General features: G+C 45.3%; 1 protein-coding gene across 2 annotated transcripts in view; it reads left to right on the top strand.

Moving 5' to 3' along the window:
• Positions 1-17,197, top strand: part of CCDC91 (coiled-coil domain containing 91) — a 140,723-nt gene extending 123,526 nt beyond the window's left edge. For both annotated transcript variants that reach the window (XM_080914761.1, XM_080914762.1), the window contains one exon: positions 16,339-17,197. In XM_080914761.1, coding sequence (XP_080770887.1) covers positions 16,339-16,449 — 111 coding nt within the window. In that variant the 3' untranslated portion in view covers positions 16,450-17,197. The remainder of the gene's footprint in view (positions 1-16,338) is intronic.
• The last annotated feature ends 2,265 nt before the right edge of the window (positions 17,198-19,462 follow it).

Genomic DNA, 19,462 nt, shown 5'->3' with positions numbered 1-19,462 from the left:
CTGCCCCCCATATTGTTCTGCTAGTTACCGTGCTCATTGGGCAAAGACCTCACATTGCACCAAGAACCCCCAGGAAAGACGGGTACAGCAACATCTCCATATGCAGGTTTGCTTACTCCTGTAAGAGACCAAATCTCGTTTTCACAAACTGCCCTGTCTTTACTGCAGAGGCTGTGCAGGGTTATTTTCTATTTCAAGTGTGAAATCTGTCCATGGTCAGTAGCTCATTCCTTCCTGCTAATTGTCAGATTCTGCCTGCCTTCCATGCCTCCAGCTGTACGCTATCCTCACATGGAGGGAATAAGGACTTAGCTCCGAAGCCTCCAACAGGACTTCACGTTCTTGAGCATGATGCCCAACTCACTTCACGTCATGCTTCCCCGGGGCATGCAGAGCCCCCCTAGGAATCGGATGCAGGGTTGCAGGGTAGCAGTAGCAGGTATTAATACCCACGTGTTGATGAAGACTGTGCCTTAGCGTGACTGTGAGGCAGGCACTACCTTCCAAATAGTACCTCCAGGAATTATCATCTTATTTCCTTATTTCGAGTGGAAAGGAAATAGCTTCATGGCTAAATTATAACAAGATTGAAACATTCTAGCTAGCCCATGTAAAAGACACACAATCCAGGTATTTTATCTATAAGCTGTGAGACTAGATGGGGTTGTTTGGAGCTATCTAAGTTTCCAGCTGCTGTGTCCCTTGTTACTTGCTGTTTCCCCTGGCCATGTGTTCATGGTCCACTTCCTCTCATGGCAGCCCCTCCACCTGTGTCCTTTCTTCCTTTCTCCTCTCTCCCTACCAGAAACCCCCTCATTCTGTGCTCCAGTCCCTCCTTCCTCCCTCCACTGCCCGTCACATACAGGCTCTAGCCTTTTATTGCCCAGTTAAATTGGGGAGTGAGGTTTACATAGCACCACTGGGTGCATGTCAGGACCGGTCTACTCAGGGGGCAACCGGATCTTGAGAGCCAGTATTAGCCTTAGAAAACAAGCAGCATCAGGCCAACCCACTACACTAAAGGACACTTGGCAGTGTCTTAATCTGTTGATTTATTGTGCCGTTATTTTTTCTATTCTGTGTGTCTCTACAACCATCATTCCTTTTCTTAAAAGAAAGGAAAAAATTAACCAAAAAAGAAAAAATACCGTTGTAACTAATACTGTCTTAAGAACATCATGAAAACGTCCTTTTCTGAGGAATGTGGTGCCTCTTCTCCTTCAGAGACAAAACTGACCTTCCTGCCAGTCTGTGTGCTGCTGAGTCATAAGCCACAGTGGTCACTGCCTCTGGGCTCCCACTTCTGCAGGAAGACCAGTCTGTGAAGAGAAGGGGGATGGTTCATCTCTAGTCACCATTTTGTTTCTGAATGAAGTCCATCGTTTGTGGGTACAAGTCTGGCTTTACCTTTGACTAAAATTACAGATATTCTTTTGCTATTTCTTCATCAGGGATTTCTAACCACATAGTCACAGGGGGAATTCTGCTAGCTCTCACCACCTTTGGGGCTGTGGTGTCCTGTGAAGCTACCCCCTCTCCCCCCACTTTCTCTGTCTCTCTCTCTCCCCCTTCTTCCTCCCTCCTCCCCTCCCCCTCCCTCCCTCATTCTCTTCCCTCCCCCTCCCTATCTCTCTCTTTTTTCTCTCTCCCCCTCCCCATCTCCCTCTCTGGTTGTGGGGATCCTTGTGCTAGTGACTCCTGGTTTTCTTCCCTCATTGCCAACTGGTCGAGCTGTGATTCCGTGAAAGTCTGTCATCCTCTGCCATGTGCCTCAAACTCAGAGCCCATGTTGCCTTGCACCCTGTAAACTCATTTTAAATGTTTTCTTTTAATATGCATGACATTTCCCCTGGAGACAGAGGGTGTCGGATCCTCCTGGAAGTGGAGCTGCAGATGGTGAGCCACCAACCAGTGTGAACGTGGGAACTGCCCAGGCCTTTCCTTATAGCAGTGCCTGCCTGTCAGCAGTCAGCTCTCTGCCCAGCACCTAAAGCTGATTTTTATTGTAACATCTACCTCTCAGTGTTTACAGTTCATCTAAGATGAGATGCTCAGGCCTACTTGAATATTGTGTGCCCCCCTCCAAACAGGAAGGATGTCAGAAATCAGGAAGCATTTACAAATTACCACCACATACTTTGTGCATTTCTTCCACATCACCATGGTTACTGTAGAAATATTTCTAGTTTTTTATCCTCTCAGCTACTTCTAAAACTGATCTTTGAAGTCATGCTGGGGGTGGCATGGTCATTCTTATTAAAACAGAGCCAGAGTGATTGTCAGGCATCTTAGCGAATGTTTCCACTTGGCCGCAACAGTAATCCTAAACTTTCTGTGAGTTTCTGTAGCTGATGCCCAAGTTTTGTGGCATGTTCCAGAAGCTCTGCAGTGTTTGACAGAGAAGCTGTGTCTCAGGTGGGTGTTTGCAGGTGTCTGTGATTCTGCTATTGTCTTGCTTTAACCATCAGCACCCCCCCATACAATCTGGGGTGTCTTGTGTGTAATGGTCACATAGTCTTCCTCATTGAAGGCTCACTACAGAGCTCCTCAGGATAAGGAACGTGTCGACTTGGTTTTCCACAGAATGCATTGGGTTAAATCCCAACATGTTTCCTGGCCCCTCGGGTTATCTCTGTTCTCTATTTATAGCTAAGAGTCTCTGTTAGGGAGTCTCTCCTTTTTTTATCTTTTCTATGTTCTTGCCATTTTAAACCTGTTACCTAGGCTGGGGCAATAGCTCAGTAGCAGAATGTTTGCTTAGCATGTCTAAGGCCCAGAGTTCACTAAGGACCAGCCAGCCAGCCAACTGCTGGCCTAAGCCTGGGGGAGTAGAACCTGGGAAAGGGTGGCTGAAGTCCTGGCTGTGTGAGGTAGATTTACCGCTGTCTTTTCCTTCTGCCTCACTGTTTGATACTAAGGTTAATAGCTCCCACCAGCATGTGACACTGATCTTCACACATAGAACCTTCTAGTCCACTGGTGGTTTTCCTGATGTTGTCTTTAGATAGAACTTTCTGAGCTCTGTGCTTGAGATGAAATACTTTGGAATATATCTTTCTTTGAGCTTTGAAGCAGACAAAATGATCCTGCTAATCTTACTAACTTGTTTGTCTCACACTGTGCTCAGGCTGCCTTGGAACACTTTATTCTGTAGCCCAAGCTGCCCCAAGATCCAGAAGAGCCCTAGATAAGATGTCAGGTGTGCCTATAGCATAGGACTTGCACAGTGGCTTTGTTTTCCTTGGGAGCAGTGCTGATTGTTGACACCTCTGGGCCAGAGGAAGCTTCTTTCCAGAAGGATTGCATTCCTTTGTAGGTCCTGCCCACAGTGGTGTATGCTGGAGCTGAAAGCAGAGGCGAAACAGTGAGTGGTTATATATAATTTAGTTCAGCACTAATTAGAGGAAGCATACACAGCCACTGAGGGTCCTGGTTCTTCGCTTGCGAGTGTTAGAAGCTGGACCAGCCCAACTCTAGGAAATAGGAATTCACTGAAAGGCAGCAGAGTTGGTTAGCATTGTATACCAGACGAGTTAAGAAGAAATGAAGCAAGATGTCTTGGAAGCTACAGGCAGCAACATTAATGATAACCCCAGAAAGACAAATAAGGAAGAAAAGATGGCCACCACCACCCCACCCCAATTCTCTATAGTCTCTAACCCACTTGGATCATTAGGAAAGACAAGCAGACTCCTTCCACAGAAGAAGAAAGAATTCCCAAAATGAAATTTAAGTTGCCACTTGAAAGGGAACATCAGGCCTAGTGGCAGAACAATTGTGTTCAACACACTACTATGCCTTCAGGTGGTGGGATTCCCCAAAGAACCTGTTCCTCGAACGCTCTTGTGTTTGATCCCAAGTGTGTGCCAAGAAGAGAGCTGTTTAATCCTCGCTTTGGATGGGAGAAACAATTTTCAACCAGGGTGGGAATCTCACTCAAGATCTGACAGGACTGAGGTTGGGGAGGGAGCATTCCTAAAAGACTCTGCAGACCCTGGGCTGTGTGTCCTTCAGACAGCCATATAACAGTGACTCCATGATTCTTAAAGCCTAAAATATCTGCTATCTGGCCCTCCAAAAACATGTGTTATATGCTGATAAATAATGTAACCCTGCCTCTACTCACAGACTTGAGCCTTCAAGCTGTGAACCAAACTGGAGCCACCCTGGAGACACTAGATCCAAGGATGTGTTGTCTACTTCTAAGTAGGTGCCCCTTCTTTATCTACCAGCATCCAATATTGCAATGAGGTCTTAAATCCATCTGTAAACTAATCCATTGATAAAGTCAAAGCTCTCATGATGTTCTTGCTCCCCCAAAACACCACTTCAGACATCAGCACTAACCCTTCCCACATGTGAGCGTCACATCAGGACCAACCCTCCCATAAGGGGGCATTGAAACAGGTTCAGTCTCTCTCTCCCACAAAAGCATCACACAAGGATGAGCCCTTCCACATGTGAGCATTGCATCAGGGCAAAGGCACACATTTGCTTTTTAAAGGATGCTTCATCCAAACGACAACAAGCACCTAGCCGTCTAGTCTTCTAGATGCTGCCCCAGTGCCACTCCCACTGAGTCAGGAAATGGACCTTGAAGCCATAGAAGTAAACATTCCAGAAGCCCTTTTTCCTTAGAGAACTTACATAAAACTGACAGAAAGCACAGTAGTACTCTAAGAAGACCTTGAAAAGATGAGGACTGTGAGTAAGTGTTGGGAGGGCGGAGCAGGAGGCTTTCTGAGTGAACAGAGCCAACAGGCAAGAAGAGCTGAGCCGAGAATGGTCGAGACTCACAGACACGGAGCATGCTGAGCACAGAGAGGACCCGGGGAGCCCTGAGGGAAGTCCAGGCAGACGCAGGGCAGCAAAGGAGTTGAGCAAGGGATAGAACATCGGATGAAAGCAGAAAAAAAGAGAGGAGAAAATGACTTTGGAGGTTTGAATATTTTATCAAATACTGTAAATTTGTCAAACAAAATATGGATAAAAAAATGAGCAACCTTTAATTAATATAATATCTGAGTCTATGTTGAAAGAACTCACATATCATTTTAATCCCTGGAGAGAATGGATAGATTTATGACTGCAGCAGTTTCTTTTAATTAAAATGCACATATCTATGTTAGAGATGTAAGATAGAATAATCCCCTGGAGTTTTATGGCTAAGATGGAGTATCAGACCTAAAAGAAAGGCTAAAGGACACATGGATAAGTCCCTAAAGAGAAGGGAGACATAAACATTGTGTCTCTTCAAAAGTAATAGATTAGCATAGCTTTACATTGGTGGAAGCTGTAGCTAAGAAACCCAGAAGAGTGAAGGTCACGGTCATGTCAGAACATCATGGACATGAATTCTCATCCTTTGAAGAACTTCTCAGTGCACATAGTAGGAACAGCATTTTCTCTCTCTAGAGATCTTTGTTAATACCTGTGGTTATGGGTTCCCCTGCGGTGCACATAGTAGGAACAGCATTTTCTCTCTCTAGAGATCTTTGTTAATACCTGTGGTTATGGGCCCCCTGCGGAATGTGGGGTTTGGGCCCTTGCAGTTACTGATGGTGACCCCAGCCTGTATTTCATGTGGGAATTACATCCATAAATTTCCTTAATATCCATAAAGCACACTTCATTTATAACCAGGGCACTGCCTCTTCCACTGTAGTCATTCCACAGTGTGCCATAGCCCCGCCCTCTTTGTTAGAATTTGTAGAAGCAGTTCTATCTGCAAACCAAATGCTTTTATTTTTACTAAGTAAATTTGTTAATTTCCTATGCACGCCTTAATTGCCTATAAAACACATACTACTTTTTGAATACTTCAAGCTTTTTGTAGTCTGTCTTTATAAAGTGAATTTGGTAGTTAGTCATTTGTTGTCATTTGTAACTATGGTTTTGATATCTTGCTCCATGACTATCTTTCAAATGTACTTCTTTTATCACCCAAGGTTTGCTTGAGGTATATGTTGTTTAGAAGTACATTTCAGAGTAATTGGATGTTAGAATGACCCTAAATATTCACCATGCTCCCTACTTCTTGCCTCTGAAGGCTGCAGATTTTAAAAGTCTTCCTTTCAGGGATGGGTTTATTTATTTTGAGCTGTGTTAAGGTGTCTCTTTAGCCTCTACTGTAGCTTTACTATTTGATCAAAGCCCCTTGTACTCTTTTTCACTAGAGGTATTTTCTGATCAATTAGTTTTTTCAATGTACTTTAAAAATATTAATTCATTTTATGTGTATTATACGTGTGTGTGTGCGTGTGTGTATGTGTGTTACTTACAGTGTCCACAGAGACCAGAGGAGGGCATTGGATTCCACTAGAACTGGAATTACAGGATGTTGTGAGCTACCACGTGAATGCTGGAAAATGAATTCTGCTCCTCTGCAAGGGCAGCAGAAACAGTTGAGCAACCGAACCAAGCCCTGTATATCATCACGTATTTGGGGAGTGGGTAGTTTGTGCTGAATTGTTCGTTCATTTTAAAGAACTTAATGAGTTCCTTTAGAAAAATCACTTTCCACCGCTGTTATTCCCACTGTGTAGAAGTATGAGGCAGACTTTGCTGGTTTTCAGACAGACTCTGTTCTGTTTTGCTTTGACTTTTGAGATGGGGTTTCACTCTGTAGCCTGGGCTGGCCTTGGACTTAACTAACCCCCCTGCTTCCGCCTCCCAAATGCTAGGATTACAGGTTTCTTCCACAGAACAGAGCCCATGAAGCTGGGCACTGAAGTTGTACAGCCCCTGTGCAGAGTTTAAATTGACAGCTGTGGCAGGTCACTTGCATCGTCTATGCAGGAAGCCGTGTGAAGTGGTCATGAGACAGTGACACAAAGCTGCCGGTGGCTCTGCCATGTACCTGGTGTGTCACCCTGGGGCATTTGGGATGTAGCCCGTCTATCACGTTGGTGCTTCTGGGATGTAGCCAGTCGAATACCTTGCCACTTGTGATTTTATTTGTCCTAGCAGGATAGATGCAGAAACTATTCTTAACACTCTTGTAAGCCACACCCTTCCCCTGAGCAAGCCCCAAATGTGTCTCATCCGCAGTCTAGGACTCTTGTAAGAATGAGCACCATATGGTTGCCTTTCAGACTAAACTTTGAACTGCTGAACTTTGGTCACTATGCCTTTTATCCTACATTTGAAGAAAGTGCGGCAGCAAGAATGCTCCCAGGTGAGCAGTGAGACATTCCCATTTCTTTTATACCTAACCCAACTAGCTTACACTAGACACTTTATCTAAGCCCCTTTCTACCACCCAAAGACTACCTATTTGTAAGGTTTGGATTCTGAAACACGCCCTTTGCAAATAGAGTTTTGCTCTTTCTTTGAAGAAATAGAGTTGTAGAATGGAAGGTCCTCCTATGCTAGATCTTCAGTGAGAGGATCTTCAGTGAGAGGAGATAAGAGTCCCAGATGCTCAGGGACCATAAGGTCAGACTGGCAGCTCACCATGTGTACTCTGAACAGATTTCACTTGCACACGGCCCTGTTCTGTGCATTGGCATTTCTCAAGGACTTTAAACTCTATGTCTCATTCAGAGGAATCTGGACATGTGCTGCCAAGGCCATCTTTAGTCTGCATTCAAGGACAGTGTGAGCTGTAGAGATGGACAGGTCACTGAGAGAAGTGAGTATAATGGACGTCGGTGCCCTGCAGCTGACCCTTCCAGTCCCTGCCAGATGTCACAGATTTACATTAAGACAGAAGGAAAGAGTTTTTCCATCTTTGCTCTGTCGCCTTAATTAACCAGGTCCTTGGAGAATGAACTTGCACCCACAGACACACTCTGGTGACCTGAGGCTAAGCCCACTTCACACTTACTTCCTCAAGTGTGCACTTAAGTTGTCAGAAAGAGTGTTCCTGCCCCTTACTAATCCTGTCTCCCAGCACAACATAATAGAGTGTTAGGAAAGACATGAGAAAGTTTAAGTAACTTTGCCAATAATGTTAATATATTAATCAACATATATATATATATATATATATATATATATATATATATAAAACTTAGTATATATAATCATCCTATAAATATTAAGAGGGAAGCAGGAAGTCTTATCAGCTGAGAATACCCAAATGGGGAACGTCCAGGCTGGTTTTGTTTGCTTGGTTCTTAGGAATATTCTTTTTAGCTTGTTTGGGATGAATAGAAATCAAATCAGTTGATCAGAGTTGACAAGAAAATGACTAAAGTAGGAGGACCAGCCACGCCTGAGAGCTTCTAAGCCAGGCTCACCATGGATTCATAAACTCTCCCCACACCCCTCCCATAAAAACCTGTCAACTCTGCTCTGCAATGTAATGTTCAACAGACATTAGAAAACTAAAAAGCATCATTTCTTCCTTGGTGCCTCTCTCCATCCCCCTCCCCCTTTCTCTGTCCCTCTACCCCTCCCTCTCTGGCTCAGTGTGGTCTGGGCTGGCCTTGGGAATCTTCATTCTTCATCCTGTCAAGTCCTGACACTACATGCATGTGAGACCACACTCACCTAGTTCCCTTTGTGGACTCCTAATCATTATCAGAAATTATGTTCTAATGATTGCTCGTTCAACCCCTAAGCTACAATTTCCAGCTAAGCAAAATCTCCTGTGTTGTCCACTTAACATGTTGAGCCTGCCACCACAGTCGTGTTCATGATCTAAAAGCTGAGTTTTCAAGGCTGGTGAGGTCGTTCAGGTTCCAGTCACCTGCTGCTCTGCCATAAGGACCTTCCTCAGATGGCTCACAGACACTTTTAACTGCATGCACGTGCACTCCAAAACATACACACAAACTTACACAAATACTCAAACAGACCCATGATTAAAAATCTTGTAAAAAGTAAAATAAAAGTTAAGCTTTCATTTCTGGAAGGGGCAGGTGCTTCCCTCATCATAAAGGCTAAATCAGCAGCAGTGGAAGGACACCAAAGTCTGAAGTCCAGAGGAACACAAGGGTCGAGTAGGGTCTGACTTGGAGCTGCTGGGGCTAGGTACTCTCTCTGGCCAGGGTGCTTGGGTCTAGGTACCTGACTGCATCATTCATGCCACATGCCAGCTCGCTCTCTAGCAGGTACATTTCTGAAGTGAGGTGACAAGAAACACAAGATCATAAGTGGGAAGAACAGATAGATGTCTGTCCCCTATAAGGCTCTGTCTTGGAGCTCCATCACCAGAAACCATGTGGTCGTGGTTGGTTTTTGTCAACTTAACACAAGCTGGAGTTATCTGGGAGAAGGCAAGTCTTCGGGGCATTTTCTTTATTAATGATTACACAAAGGCCCTGTTCACTATGGAGGGCGCTGCCCCTGAGCAAGTGGTTATGGGTTGTACAGGAAAGCAGACAAAGCAAACCATGAGGAAGCAGCTCCGACTCTCCAGGTTCCTGCCTTAAGTTCCTTTATGATAGAATGCAGCTGCAAGCAGCAGTAAGACCTTTCCTCCACGGTCGCCTTTGTTCATAGTGTTTATCACAGCAGAGAAACACCGTAGGACCAGCAGTGACTAGAAGGCATATGCGCTGTCCCAGATTCCTACCTGTGGAAGGAGATAGGAGCACGAGTCACAGTAAGCCGGTCTGAGCAGGTTCTGCCCATTTTTATTTCTACTTTTTCAGTATCTTCTGAGTTTAACTTGGAGCGAAAGTAACGCCTCCTTCATTTGTTCTGGAAAGGTTACTTGATTCCTCCACTCTCAGACCCACCTGGGAGGCAGCAGCAGCGATTCTGAGAAAGGACAACAGGGAAGGTGCTTCCTTCTCCAGTCCCTGGATAGCATAAGCCTGTTTAAGATGTGCCAGGTGATTGGTATCATTTAGTGATCAGATTGTCATGATCATGTATACAGTATAAAAGCCCATGAAGATGGAGAAGATTTCAAAGGAAAAAACATAATCACAGTAACGTCCATTCAGTTAAATGGTGCTTTAATGAAGCGGCATGTGTTCTGTTTGGGTCCTAAGTCATGAGACTCCCTACTTTACCTGTTAAAAATGCAGAAGTCACCCAGTCTTAAGTGGCAAAGTGTGCCTAGTACCACATAGTGTCAGTCAGACTGAAAGCCTCTCATTAGGAACAGGAGAGAGGTTATACTTTTTCTGTATAGCTGCTGACATTTCCAGGAAATGCTTCTTTTCATGGTGTATTTAATAAGTTGGATTTCCCTTAAATTGAATGAGGTATGTTTTCAGGGATCTTTTTGTGTGTTGATTTTAGAAACTTACTGAATCTCTGTGGAGGGATGAGGACTGCATTGTTTGATGGCTGCCTCTGCCAGGCTTTTGGCACCTTGACAGGCTTTTGCACTTCAGTAATGAGACATAAAGAACCCCTGTGTATTTATAGCAAAATAGACCCTGCGCCAAGGCCCCCAGTCATAACGGAAGCTCGTCTCTGAGAAGGCCACGCACACTGAGGTTGGAGAGTAGGTTTGGGTGTCTCACAAACCTGGAGTTCAGTGACCACACACACCCTTCCACTTGGGCAGGTCATAACCTTTCAAGGCCCAGTTGCCCCACTCACACCGTTGCCAGGAGAATAGAATCATGACTTGAGACAGGCTCCCAAGACAGAGGCACCTTAGGAGGTGGTGTCCTGCTCCTCAGACACACAGGGAAGCCTCAGACAGTCTGGAAATGAGTGTCAAACCCCCAAGTGACAGCATCCAGATTGTTGAGCCAGAGACACTCTGGGAAGCAGTAATTAGCTTTCCATCTCTGTGAACTCTAAATCCATGCTCTTATTTTCTGGTTGTGTTGAAATTGCCGTTGGCAGATCTAGGACGGCTGGAACCAGGCCTCTCCTCAGGAGGCATGTTCCTGACAGCACAGGAAGTCCCTGCCAGCCCCATGTCTTCTCCAGGGTGCTCTTTCTGGCCAAGCACTGCTACTGAGCCTGTGAAGTTGAGCGCGATTGTGTGCTGAGGTGTGTGATGTTCCACAGTGTGTATCGTCGCTTTAGTGAAGAACAGAGTGAGTGCTTACATTTCCGTGGGCTCTGTGGTGGTCTGAGATGACAGGGCAGAGCTGCTACATAAAAGTGCTTAAGATGATTCAAGAACAGAGAAGTTCTTACCGTAAAACACAGCAACAGCCCTTCAGTTGTGGCTTGTGCGTTTTAGACTGTACCCTTTTCATTTACTCCTGACAAGCATCTGCAGTCCATCTGGAACGTGAGAAAGTTACAGGACTTCTTTTTGTGGTGACTTCTGGGATGCATTGAGACGTACTCTGAGCTGGCAGTCATTGTGGGGTGTAGATGTGGACAGTGAGTGTTCTGATGAAGAGGCCCGACCCACACACTCACAAGTTCAAGATTAAGGCAGCTGACATAGCCTCAGGTCAAACCACTGCCCAGACTGTTGAATCCTTCAAGTCTGATTTATTCTAAACATTTATTTTATGTGACACTAATTTCCCTGAAGTTGATTAAAAAGTTTCTGTCAACAAGATTATGATAATGCCACAAATTTGTTCCCAGAGAGGGACTCTGCATCTGACATTTAGTGTTTTATACAATGTGGACTCTAACATCAGACTTATTTATTTATCTAAAAATAGAAAAGTCCTTTTAATAGAAAAACTCCTTATGGCAGGCATGTGCATACTAGTGTAAGACCAGGGAGCCTCTGGTAGAGCAACCAGACAGGTTACTGTGATTGTCCTTCAGCTCTGCTGAGTAAGCACGCTATGGTGACACAGGGCACAGGAAAGGTGGCAGTATGCATCTGGAAACATCCAGGCACCACAGTGCAAACCGCCACAGAAGAATCTGATGGATGGCTCAGAAAAAGCCCAGGATCTTACATGTGTATGCATGTGTGTGTGTGCTCACCCACATTTGTGTGTATGTTCATGTTTGTGTGTGTATGTGCATGTGTATGTGTTTGTGTGTATATGTGTGTCCACCCACATTTTCGTGTATGTGCATGTTTGTGTGTGTGCATGTGTATGTTTGTGTGCATGTATGTGTATGTCTGTACGTGTTTATGAGTGAGTATGTGTGTGTGTGTGTGTGTGCACGAACACACACATGAGCTGCATCTGGGACTTGGTGGTGGTCTTAAGTCAGGACAGGGTGTTGTCTTATCATCTGAAACTTTCCCATGTCCCTCTGGGCATAGAGCAGGGGCTTTAGGAATGAACATCTACAGAACCTATCTTATCAGAAACAAACATGGAAGACTCTCCTTGATACACAACAGCCATTCCAGTGCATTAAATATCCTTTTAAGGGCTGGGTTGTTGCTTCTTTAATACAGAGGACTGTCAAGGATGCAAGCCTGGACTCCTAACTCCTCAGAAGCCTGTTCTCCACACTGCCACGTGGGAAAGTTAGACTGTGCTGTTCGGTGTCACCACTGAAGCTCCCAACCATACAAGCACTGAAGCTGTTCAGTGTTCTGTTTGTGATTTGTTTGACTCAGGTCTTGACAAACTTTGAGAAGAAATAAGATGGCAGGGTATTTTTCAATTTTTGTTTTATATGTCCATGATTTAGAAAGGGAACTATTACCTGTACCAGGTGTTAGTATTTAGTAATATTAGTAATAGAATTCAGGGACTTCTTCATTATTTAGTCAGCTTGACACAAGCTAGGCATTTGGGAAGAAGGACTCTCAGTTGAGAAAATGTTCCCATTGGCCTGTGGGAAAGCCCATGGGACATTTTCTTGTTTTATGGCTGTGGAAGGGCCCAGTCCTCTAGGTGTGATGACCTTCCATGAGGGTAAGCAAACCGAAGGCCACTAAGCAGGTCTCCACTGTGACCTTTGCTTTAGTTCCTGCTTCCAGGTTCCTGCCCTGACTTTCCTAATGATGGACTGTAAGAATAAAATGAAATTAGCCCTTTCATCCCCAGTTGGCCTTTGGTAAGCACCATAGCAATAGAAACCCTAAGATGCTTCTCAATCATTCCACGTGATTTCCGGAGGCTCCAGGGGGAAAATCTCTAAAATAACTACCAGACAGCCTAGCTACATCACACACAGGGACACCCCTAAGGATGCTGTGTCCCCACAGAAATGTTTGTACTTCCCTGTTTATTTCTGCTCTATTCATAGTAACAACAGAGAAATAGACTCAGCCTAGACATCTGTTGACAGATGAATAATGAAGAAATTAAGTGTGTGTGTGCAATAGAATTTTATCAGCCATAAAGCAAAGTGAAGCTTGCAGGATGAATGGATTGGTCTGGAAATTATTATACGAAACCGAGTAACTCAGACTGAGAAAGGAAAGTACCACATTTCTCTGTCATGTACTCATCTTCACAGTTAACCTTCAAATATGTCTGTGTGTGCCTGGGACTGTGGGGACAGGCCATAAAGCCAGAAGGGGGACCACAAGAGGGGATAAAGCCGTTGTGAGGAAGGGAGGTAGACAACAGAACACGTGTAACGTGAATGTGGGGGCAGCCAAGGGTGAAAGGTCACAGGAGGCTCAACAAATCCTGTTGGAAGGACGTGATAGAGAAGTCTGTAAATTTGCATGCTAATACCAAAGTAGCAAACAATGCACCATTGAGAATGTGCATTTCACAAACTCAACAGAAAGCCCCTCGGTGAACAGAATTCTTACTGCACAAAGCTGCATAGGTAACAGAGTGAGAAGCTGCCCTGACACGGTCCCCACAGGACACGGGGTGAGAAGCTGTCATACCTCACCTGAGCCGTCTAAGGTACTAATGAGTTTACAACAGATTTAAAAGGAAAAGACATTCTCGTCCACTACTGGAGGCATGAAGCTCGAAACCCAGATGTCAGAGCCTGGTTCTCCATGAAGTCACCAGGGGACACTGGAGCCCTGGCCTCTGTCTCTGGTGACAGCTTTGCCATGTGGCTTCTCCCAACTCCAGTCTTCGACAGCCCCTCTGTGTTCTGTCTTGGTGTCTCTTACAGAGGTGGTTGCACTAACCCTGTAGGAAGCCATCTTACTCTATAGAGAGACCCTTTTCCTAAATGAGGGCACACTCACAGCTCTGGGTTTGGACTAGCAGATGCTAGTTTAAGTACTGTGCCTCTCCTCACTCCTCAGATGCTAATGCTTGACTTTATCTGACACCTGAGAAGGGTCATCTGTTTAGTTTTAAATGGAGCTCCTGCTTGAGCTTTAGGTTTTTCTGGAAAGCTTTTTTTTTCTTGTTTTGTTGTAGGTCAGCCATAAATCTATCTCCAAACCACCAAAAAGGAAGGAAAGCGTTTCAGCCTGTGTTTTATTATCTGAGAATATACTTCTGAGTGCTTTTGAAAAGGTTAAGGCTCTGTCTGGTCTCTTCCTGAGAGATGTTACTATTGTTACTATTGTTACCCAGGTCTACTGATGACCGGATGTGATAAATTAGTTTATTGGTGGGACTCCGTGTGGAGACAAGCGAGGACGCCTGCTACCAGCACACATGCAGGGACGTCACCTTGTAGACAGCGGTCTGCGGCCTAAGCAGTTGCTACAAACTGGACTCTGTGTGTCTTTGTTAGGATGTCTGTGGCTGTGGTTAAAAATATGACAAAGGCAGGTTGGGGAAGAAAGATCTATTTCAGCTTAGAGCGTCACCCTCTGCCATCACTGAGGGAACAGGAAGTGACGTAGAGTTCATAGAGGAGTGATGCTTACTGGCTTGCTCAGCCTGCTCTTTTACAGAGCCCAGGACCACCTGCTCACAGGTAGTACTACCCAGTGATCTGGCTCCTCCCACACTCACTGTCAACCAAGGAAACCCACCATAGGTCAGCCTGTGTGAGCACTAGAGTGTTAATAGCTGTGTTAAATACACAGTAAATGCACAGTGGGACTATGTAGTACCATAACATAGCAGTAGGAAGTATAGAGCTGCTTAAAAGAACAGGGTGGGGTGGGGCCAGAGTCCCTCATGCTGGGACTGATGACCAGGTATCCTCACTCTGGTCACACCTGTTACAACTTGGACAGTTTATATACCATAGAAATTCCACATGCTGAATCTGTCCAGGATAGTTGGGAACATCTTCTCATCTGAATGGTATGCACTTGGATTTTAAATTTCCTTATTGCTTCAGAGATAATAAAACAGAGACGGGAGGGAGGGAGAGCCCAGCACATATTAAAATGGCTGTATAACATCCCATCTTGTGGATGAGGCCACCCCTCTTGTCACTCTTGGGATTCACTATACGTCAGCCATTCCCAGTAGATGTTGTGGCCTTTACTGGGCTTATACACCAATCAGTTCAGTCAGTCTCATAAAACTTGACAAGTGCCTGACATGCCCAGGCCTATTTCTGGAAGCTGAGAGCAGATACAGTGTCTGCTCACCTGGGATCGAAGGTTGTTCTGTGTATAATTCTGTGAGTGCAATGGTATTTGATTTTGTATCTACACATGACAAAGGAAGGAAGGTTGAAGGAGGAAGACCAGCAGGACCTCTGCTATACATTTATGGAAATCTCAGAATTGAAGAGAGTCTTGTCCAGCCCAGTCCTGTTACACAACTGTTTTGTTAGATTTCATTCTTTGTCATTTGACTCTTGGATACTATGAAAGTTTTGTGTTCTGGTCAATGATCCTGCATTTCAGAGGCTTGTGGAAGTGCATTTTAATAGAGAATCCTCACTTGGATGTAGAGGTGCTTACAGGAAGGATGTAAGACAGGCCTATAGTATAACAGAGAACCCCACAGCTCTCTCATTGTTGGGCCCTGGCTTCTTTCTCACTGTTAGCATATTTCTTTCTGCCCCATTAGCAACATGATCTTCATCATCATCCAGAACATTCTCAGCAGATAACCCACTTAACCATCTTTGCGGATCCTCGTTTTCATCCCTATAACCCTAATTTAAAACCTCTCAACAGGGGGAATAAATCATACAGGTTTCAACATTATCAAATATTCTTTTCAAAGATTTATTTTATTATTACTTATGTTTGTGTCTGTGTGGTAGGGACATGTACTTTCAGAATCCAGGGAGGGCATCAGGTCCCCCGGAACTGGAGTTAAGGTAGTTATGAGCCTATATATAGGTACTGGGGACCAAACTCTAGTCCTGTGTAAAAGCAGCACCACTCTTAGCCCTAAACAGCAATCCACCCACAGAAGCATGACGGCTTTGGCTGGTCTCTGTGCTCTGTGCCTCTGTGGCCTCATAGGATCTTTGAGGGTGTTCATTCTGATGCTGTACATCTGACTTCTCCAGTGACTGCATAGCACAGTCTTCTGTGAGAGCAGTGTCACCCTGTCAGCCTGGGGACAGGTGAGCAGCCCTGACCACACAGGCAGACGGTTGGAGCCCCACAGCGCTTCAGGTCCTGGTGTTTTCCACTGGCACCAGATTGGAATTCTCCCAACTGAAGCTTCTCTTTCTCTCTTTCTAAACAATCAACAGCTCGATCAAGTCACTCGCCAGCGTAGCCTGTCCAGCCTGGAGCTGTTCCTCTCCTGCGCCCAGAAGCAGCTGAGTGCATTAATCGCCACGGAGCCTGTCGACATTGAGTAGAGGCAGCTCTGATCCGTCCCGGTTGTTCTGCCCGCTGTGAAGCTGCTCGTGAGTGCTGTTCACTCATAGAGCCTGGTGACGGTGAATAAAGGGAACACGATGGGCTGCCTTGCCCTGGCCACTGCGTCCATCACTAGGCTTCTAAGGTAGATGCTGTGACTTAGACAAACGCTTTTGTTTTCTGCTTAAACCAGTTCCAGGATGAGCCAGAGCAGTATCCAGAAGACCCATCAACAGATCTAACATATTCTCTGCTATTTCACATGAGTAGCTATGGAAGAATGTGACCCAAAGTCACGGAAAAGTTCTGTGTTACCCATAGTTCATCAGGTCAACTGTACAGCGTCAGGTAACCTGATGACACCTCAAGGTGGTGTTCAGGAAACAAGCACTGTGTAACCATGCACTTACTGGATTCTAAGTAGAAAGCGCAGAGACGTTGGCATGGCTACTGTTCTCACTGACCTGACCCCACATGTTTCCATAGCCTTACCAAAAGTGAACAACACTAGCTGGGATGTGTGGCCCAGCTGTGCTCCTGCCATTCTTCCAAGGCTGGAGGTCATGTCTCATAATCTAATATCGGGAAAGAACATAACGCATCTGTTTAATCAAATACAGACTTACCGGGTAAGTGGGGACGGTCATATCTCATGAGCAGTATACTCCAGTGGGGATGCTGTGCTCACTTCCTGCACTGCTTCTACTTCCTGGGGCCTTGTGTCTTTCTGGGATTTCTTCTCAGTGTAATAAAAGGAACTCCAAAAAGCTGTTTTCATTTGTCATGTTTTCTTTAAGATTTTTTTTTTAGGTCAGGGCCTCACTGTATAGTCCTGCTTCAGTTTCCTATGTGTTAGGAAAGTCTTGTTCCACCATGCTAGACTATTATTCTTTAAAAACATTCTTTCTTTCTCAAACCATGATTGGTTGTATTTTGTGGACACCTCCCCTTAAATAGTGACAGTCCTTACCAAGAATCTTAACAGCTCCTTAGTTATCATAGAAACCAAAGTTCACAGTGAGCAAGCCATTAGCCTGAATTGCTGCATGGGAAAAAGTAAGGGGAATTCTGAATTCAGACGGAAGCTAGAAGAGCTGGGCCCAGTATTAAGTTCACTTGATGCTTTCTTTCCAAATTACATGTTGGGGAACCGTCACACATCATTCAGATTGGCCTTAGGTTAGTGTGGGGTGTCGGTCACTGTTGCTGAGGTACAGAGTCAGAGATACCAGGAGAGTATCTAGTCTCCAGTCTGCCTCACCAGACCACCACAGGAGGCTGTGTCTTTTTCTGATTGAGGTTCCAGCTTTTGTTGTCTACACAGAGTGCATTATCTGAAAACACTCGGAGTAACTTAGATCTGTCAGTGTATAGAGACTGGGGAACACTAGCCAGGTCCCATGCTACTTCACTTGGGGTTGTTGACGTGCCTTTTCCAGGGGGCGTGGGGGTGTATCCTGTCCTTAAAGATACCTGGAAGTTGTATGTGAAGTCTGATGTGTATGTGGATTCTTCAGGCTGAATTAGCTAATGGTACTGAGTGATGTTCAAGGTGTAATTTCAGTTAAATGCCTTGTGATCTTTGTGTGGTCATCAGAAGAGCCTAGACCACCTCAGGTGGCAAACATTAGGAGAATGAAATGATCACTTCCTACTGCCAAGGTAAGAATCTATCCTAGAGACATGAACCCCCTCAGAGTCTCATAAAAGGTTGAAAGCCCATCAGTTGCCTTTTTGACAGATGCACAAATTACAAATGTGACACAACCATTCTTGGGTGGAAAAGATCCCCCAACCCCACGAGTGGAACTGTGATTTCCTGTGATGTGAGTGACCCTGGGTAGGAGGTGACATGTTGGAGATTATTAAGGTAATGGACTGAGTTTCTCATGTGGGATTCAACCTTGGGCCTTTTAACACTGGCCTCTGCTGTTTTAGGCCGCTGTGGCCGGGTGATCTCTCCAGAGCAGCAGCACCTCACGTGCGCATCCTGGCTTATCTCAGTATCCCAAGCCAGCTGCATTCTACGTGTGACCTTCTTCATAGACACAGCCTAGCCACTGAAGGCTCGGAAATTATTTTTAGGTATGAAACAATGCCGTTCTCTGTATAAGGAGCCTTGCTGATGTGACCATCTCTGCACAATGATAAACCCCTGCAAAACTGAGGGTGTTGGCCACAGGCAAACACTTAAACTGTTATCTTTAATTCTTCACTGTGACTGAGGCATCTGCAGCTGAAGACCTGACACTGGGACCCCTGGGGAAAGTTAACTGGTAAGTCTCAGAGTGTGCCCTAGAGAGGTTTCTTTTCTGAGGTCAGAAATTATTTACACCCTATGTTCTGAGCCTTGAACTCTACGATATAACCCAGATATTTTTGGAGTGTACTGGTTTGCTTTCCCTTAAGCTAGCCAGAGCCCATGTGAATTACTTGCACCAAAGAAACATGGGTGAATGCTGTCCAAAAGAGCCAACACACAGTTGCCGGATACCCAGCGAGTTCCGGTTCCTAGTCCACACTGGGAGAACTCAGTGTTGGATGTATATAAACAAAAGGAAAAAAGACCCACACAACCCTGTTTGTCCACTTCAGCTGTCAATGCCCCCTGCTGAACATTCCCCGGCCATATCCACCACCATCTGCCTGTCAGGTCGGTGTTGTGTCAAAGGCAAGGAGAGAGCACCGCGAACGGGCCTGGGAGGGTTCCACTTCTCTGTTCGAGGTGAAACCATTGACTTGTGAGCGATTGTGTGCTCATGACATTGAATTCTGATCCCAGGAAGACAAAGGCAGATCAAGAGTTGCACCAGTAAACATGGACAGGATGCAGCAGCGGCAGAGATCACAGGGACCAGGATCGGAGGTCCATAGGATCCCTGCTGCTCATCTGCCAAAGTACTCCAGGTGTCCATTCATGGTCGGTCACCGTGCTGTCACCCCAGAGACAAGGCATCACCAATACCTGACGCTCTTCACTGGCTATGACCCTGCAACCCAAGATGATATAGT

Source organism: Micromys minutus, assembly GCF_963924665.1.
Source record: "Micromys minutus genome assembly, chromosome: 3".
NCBI classification, from domain to species: domain Eukaryota; kingdom Metazoa; phylum Chordata; class Mammalia; order Rodentia; family Muridae; genus Micromys; species Micromys minutus.
This window is presented reverse-complemented; position numbering and strand designations above follow the sequence as displayed.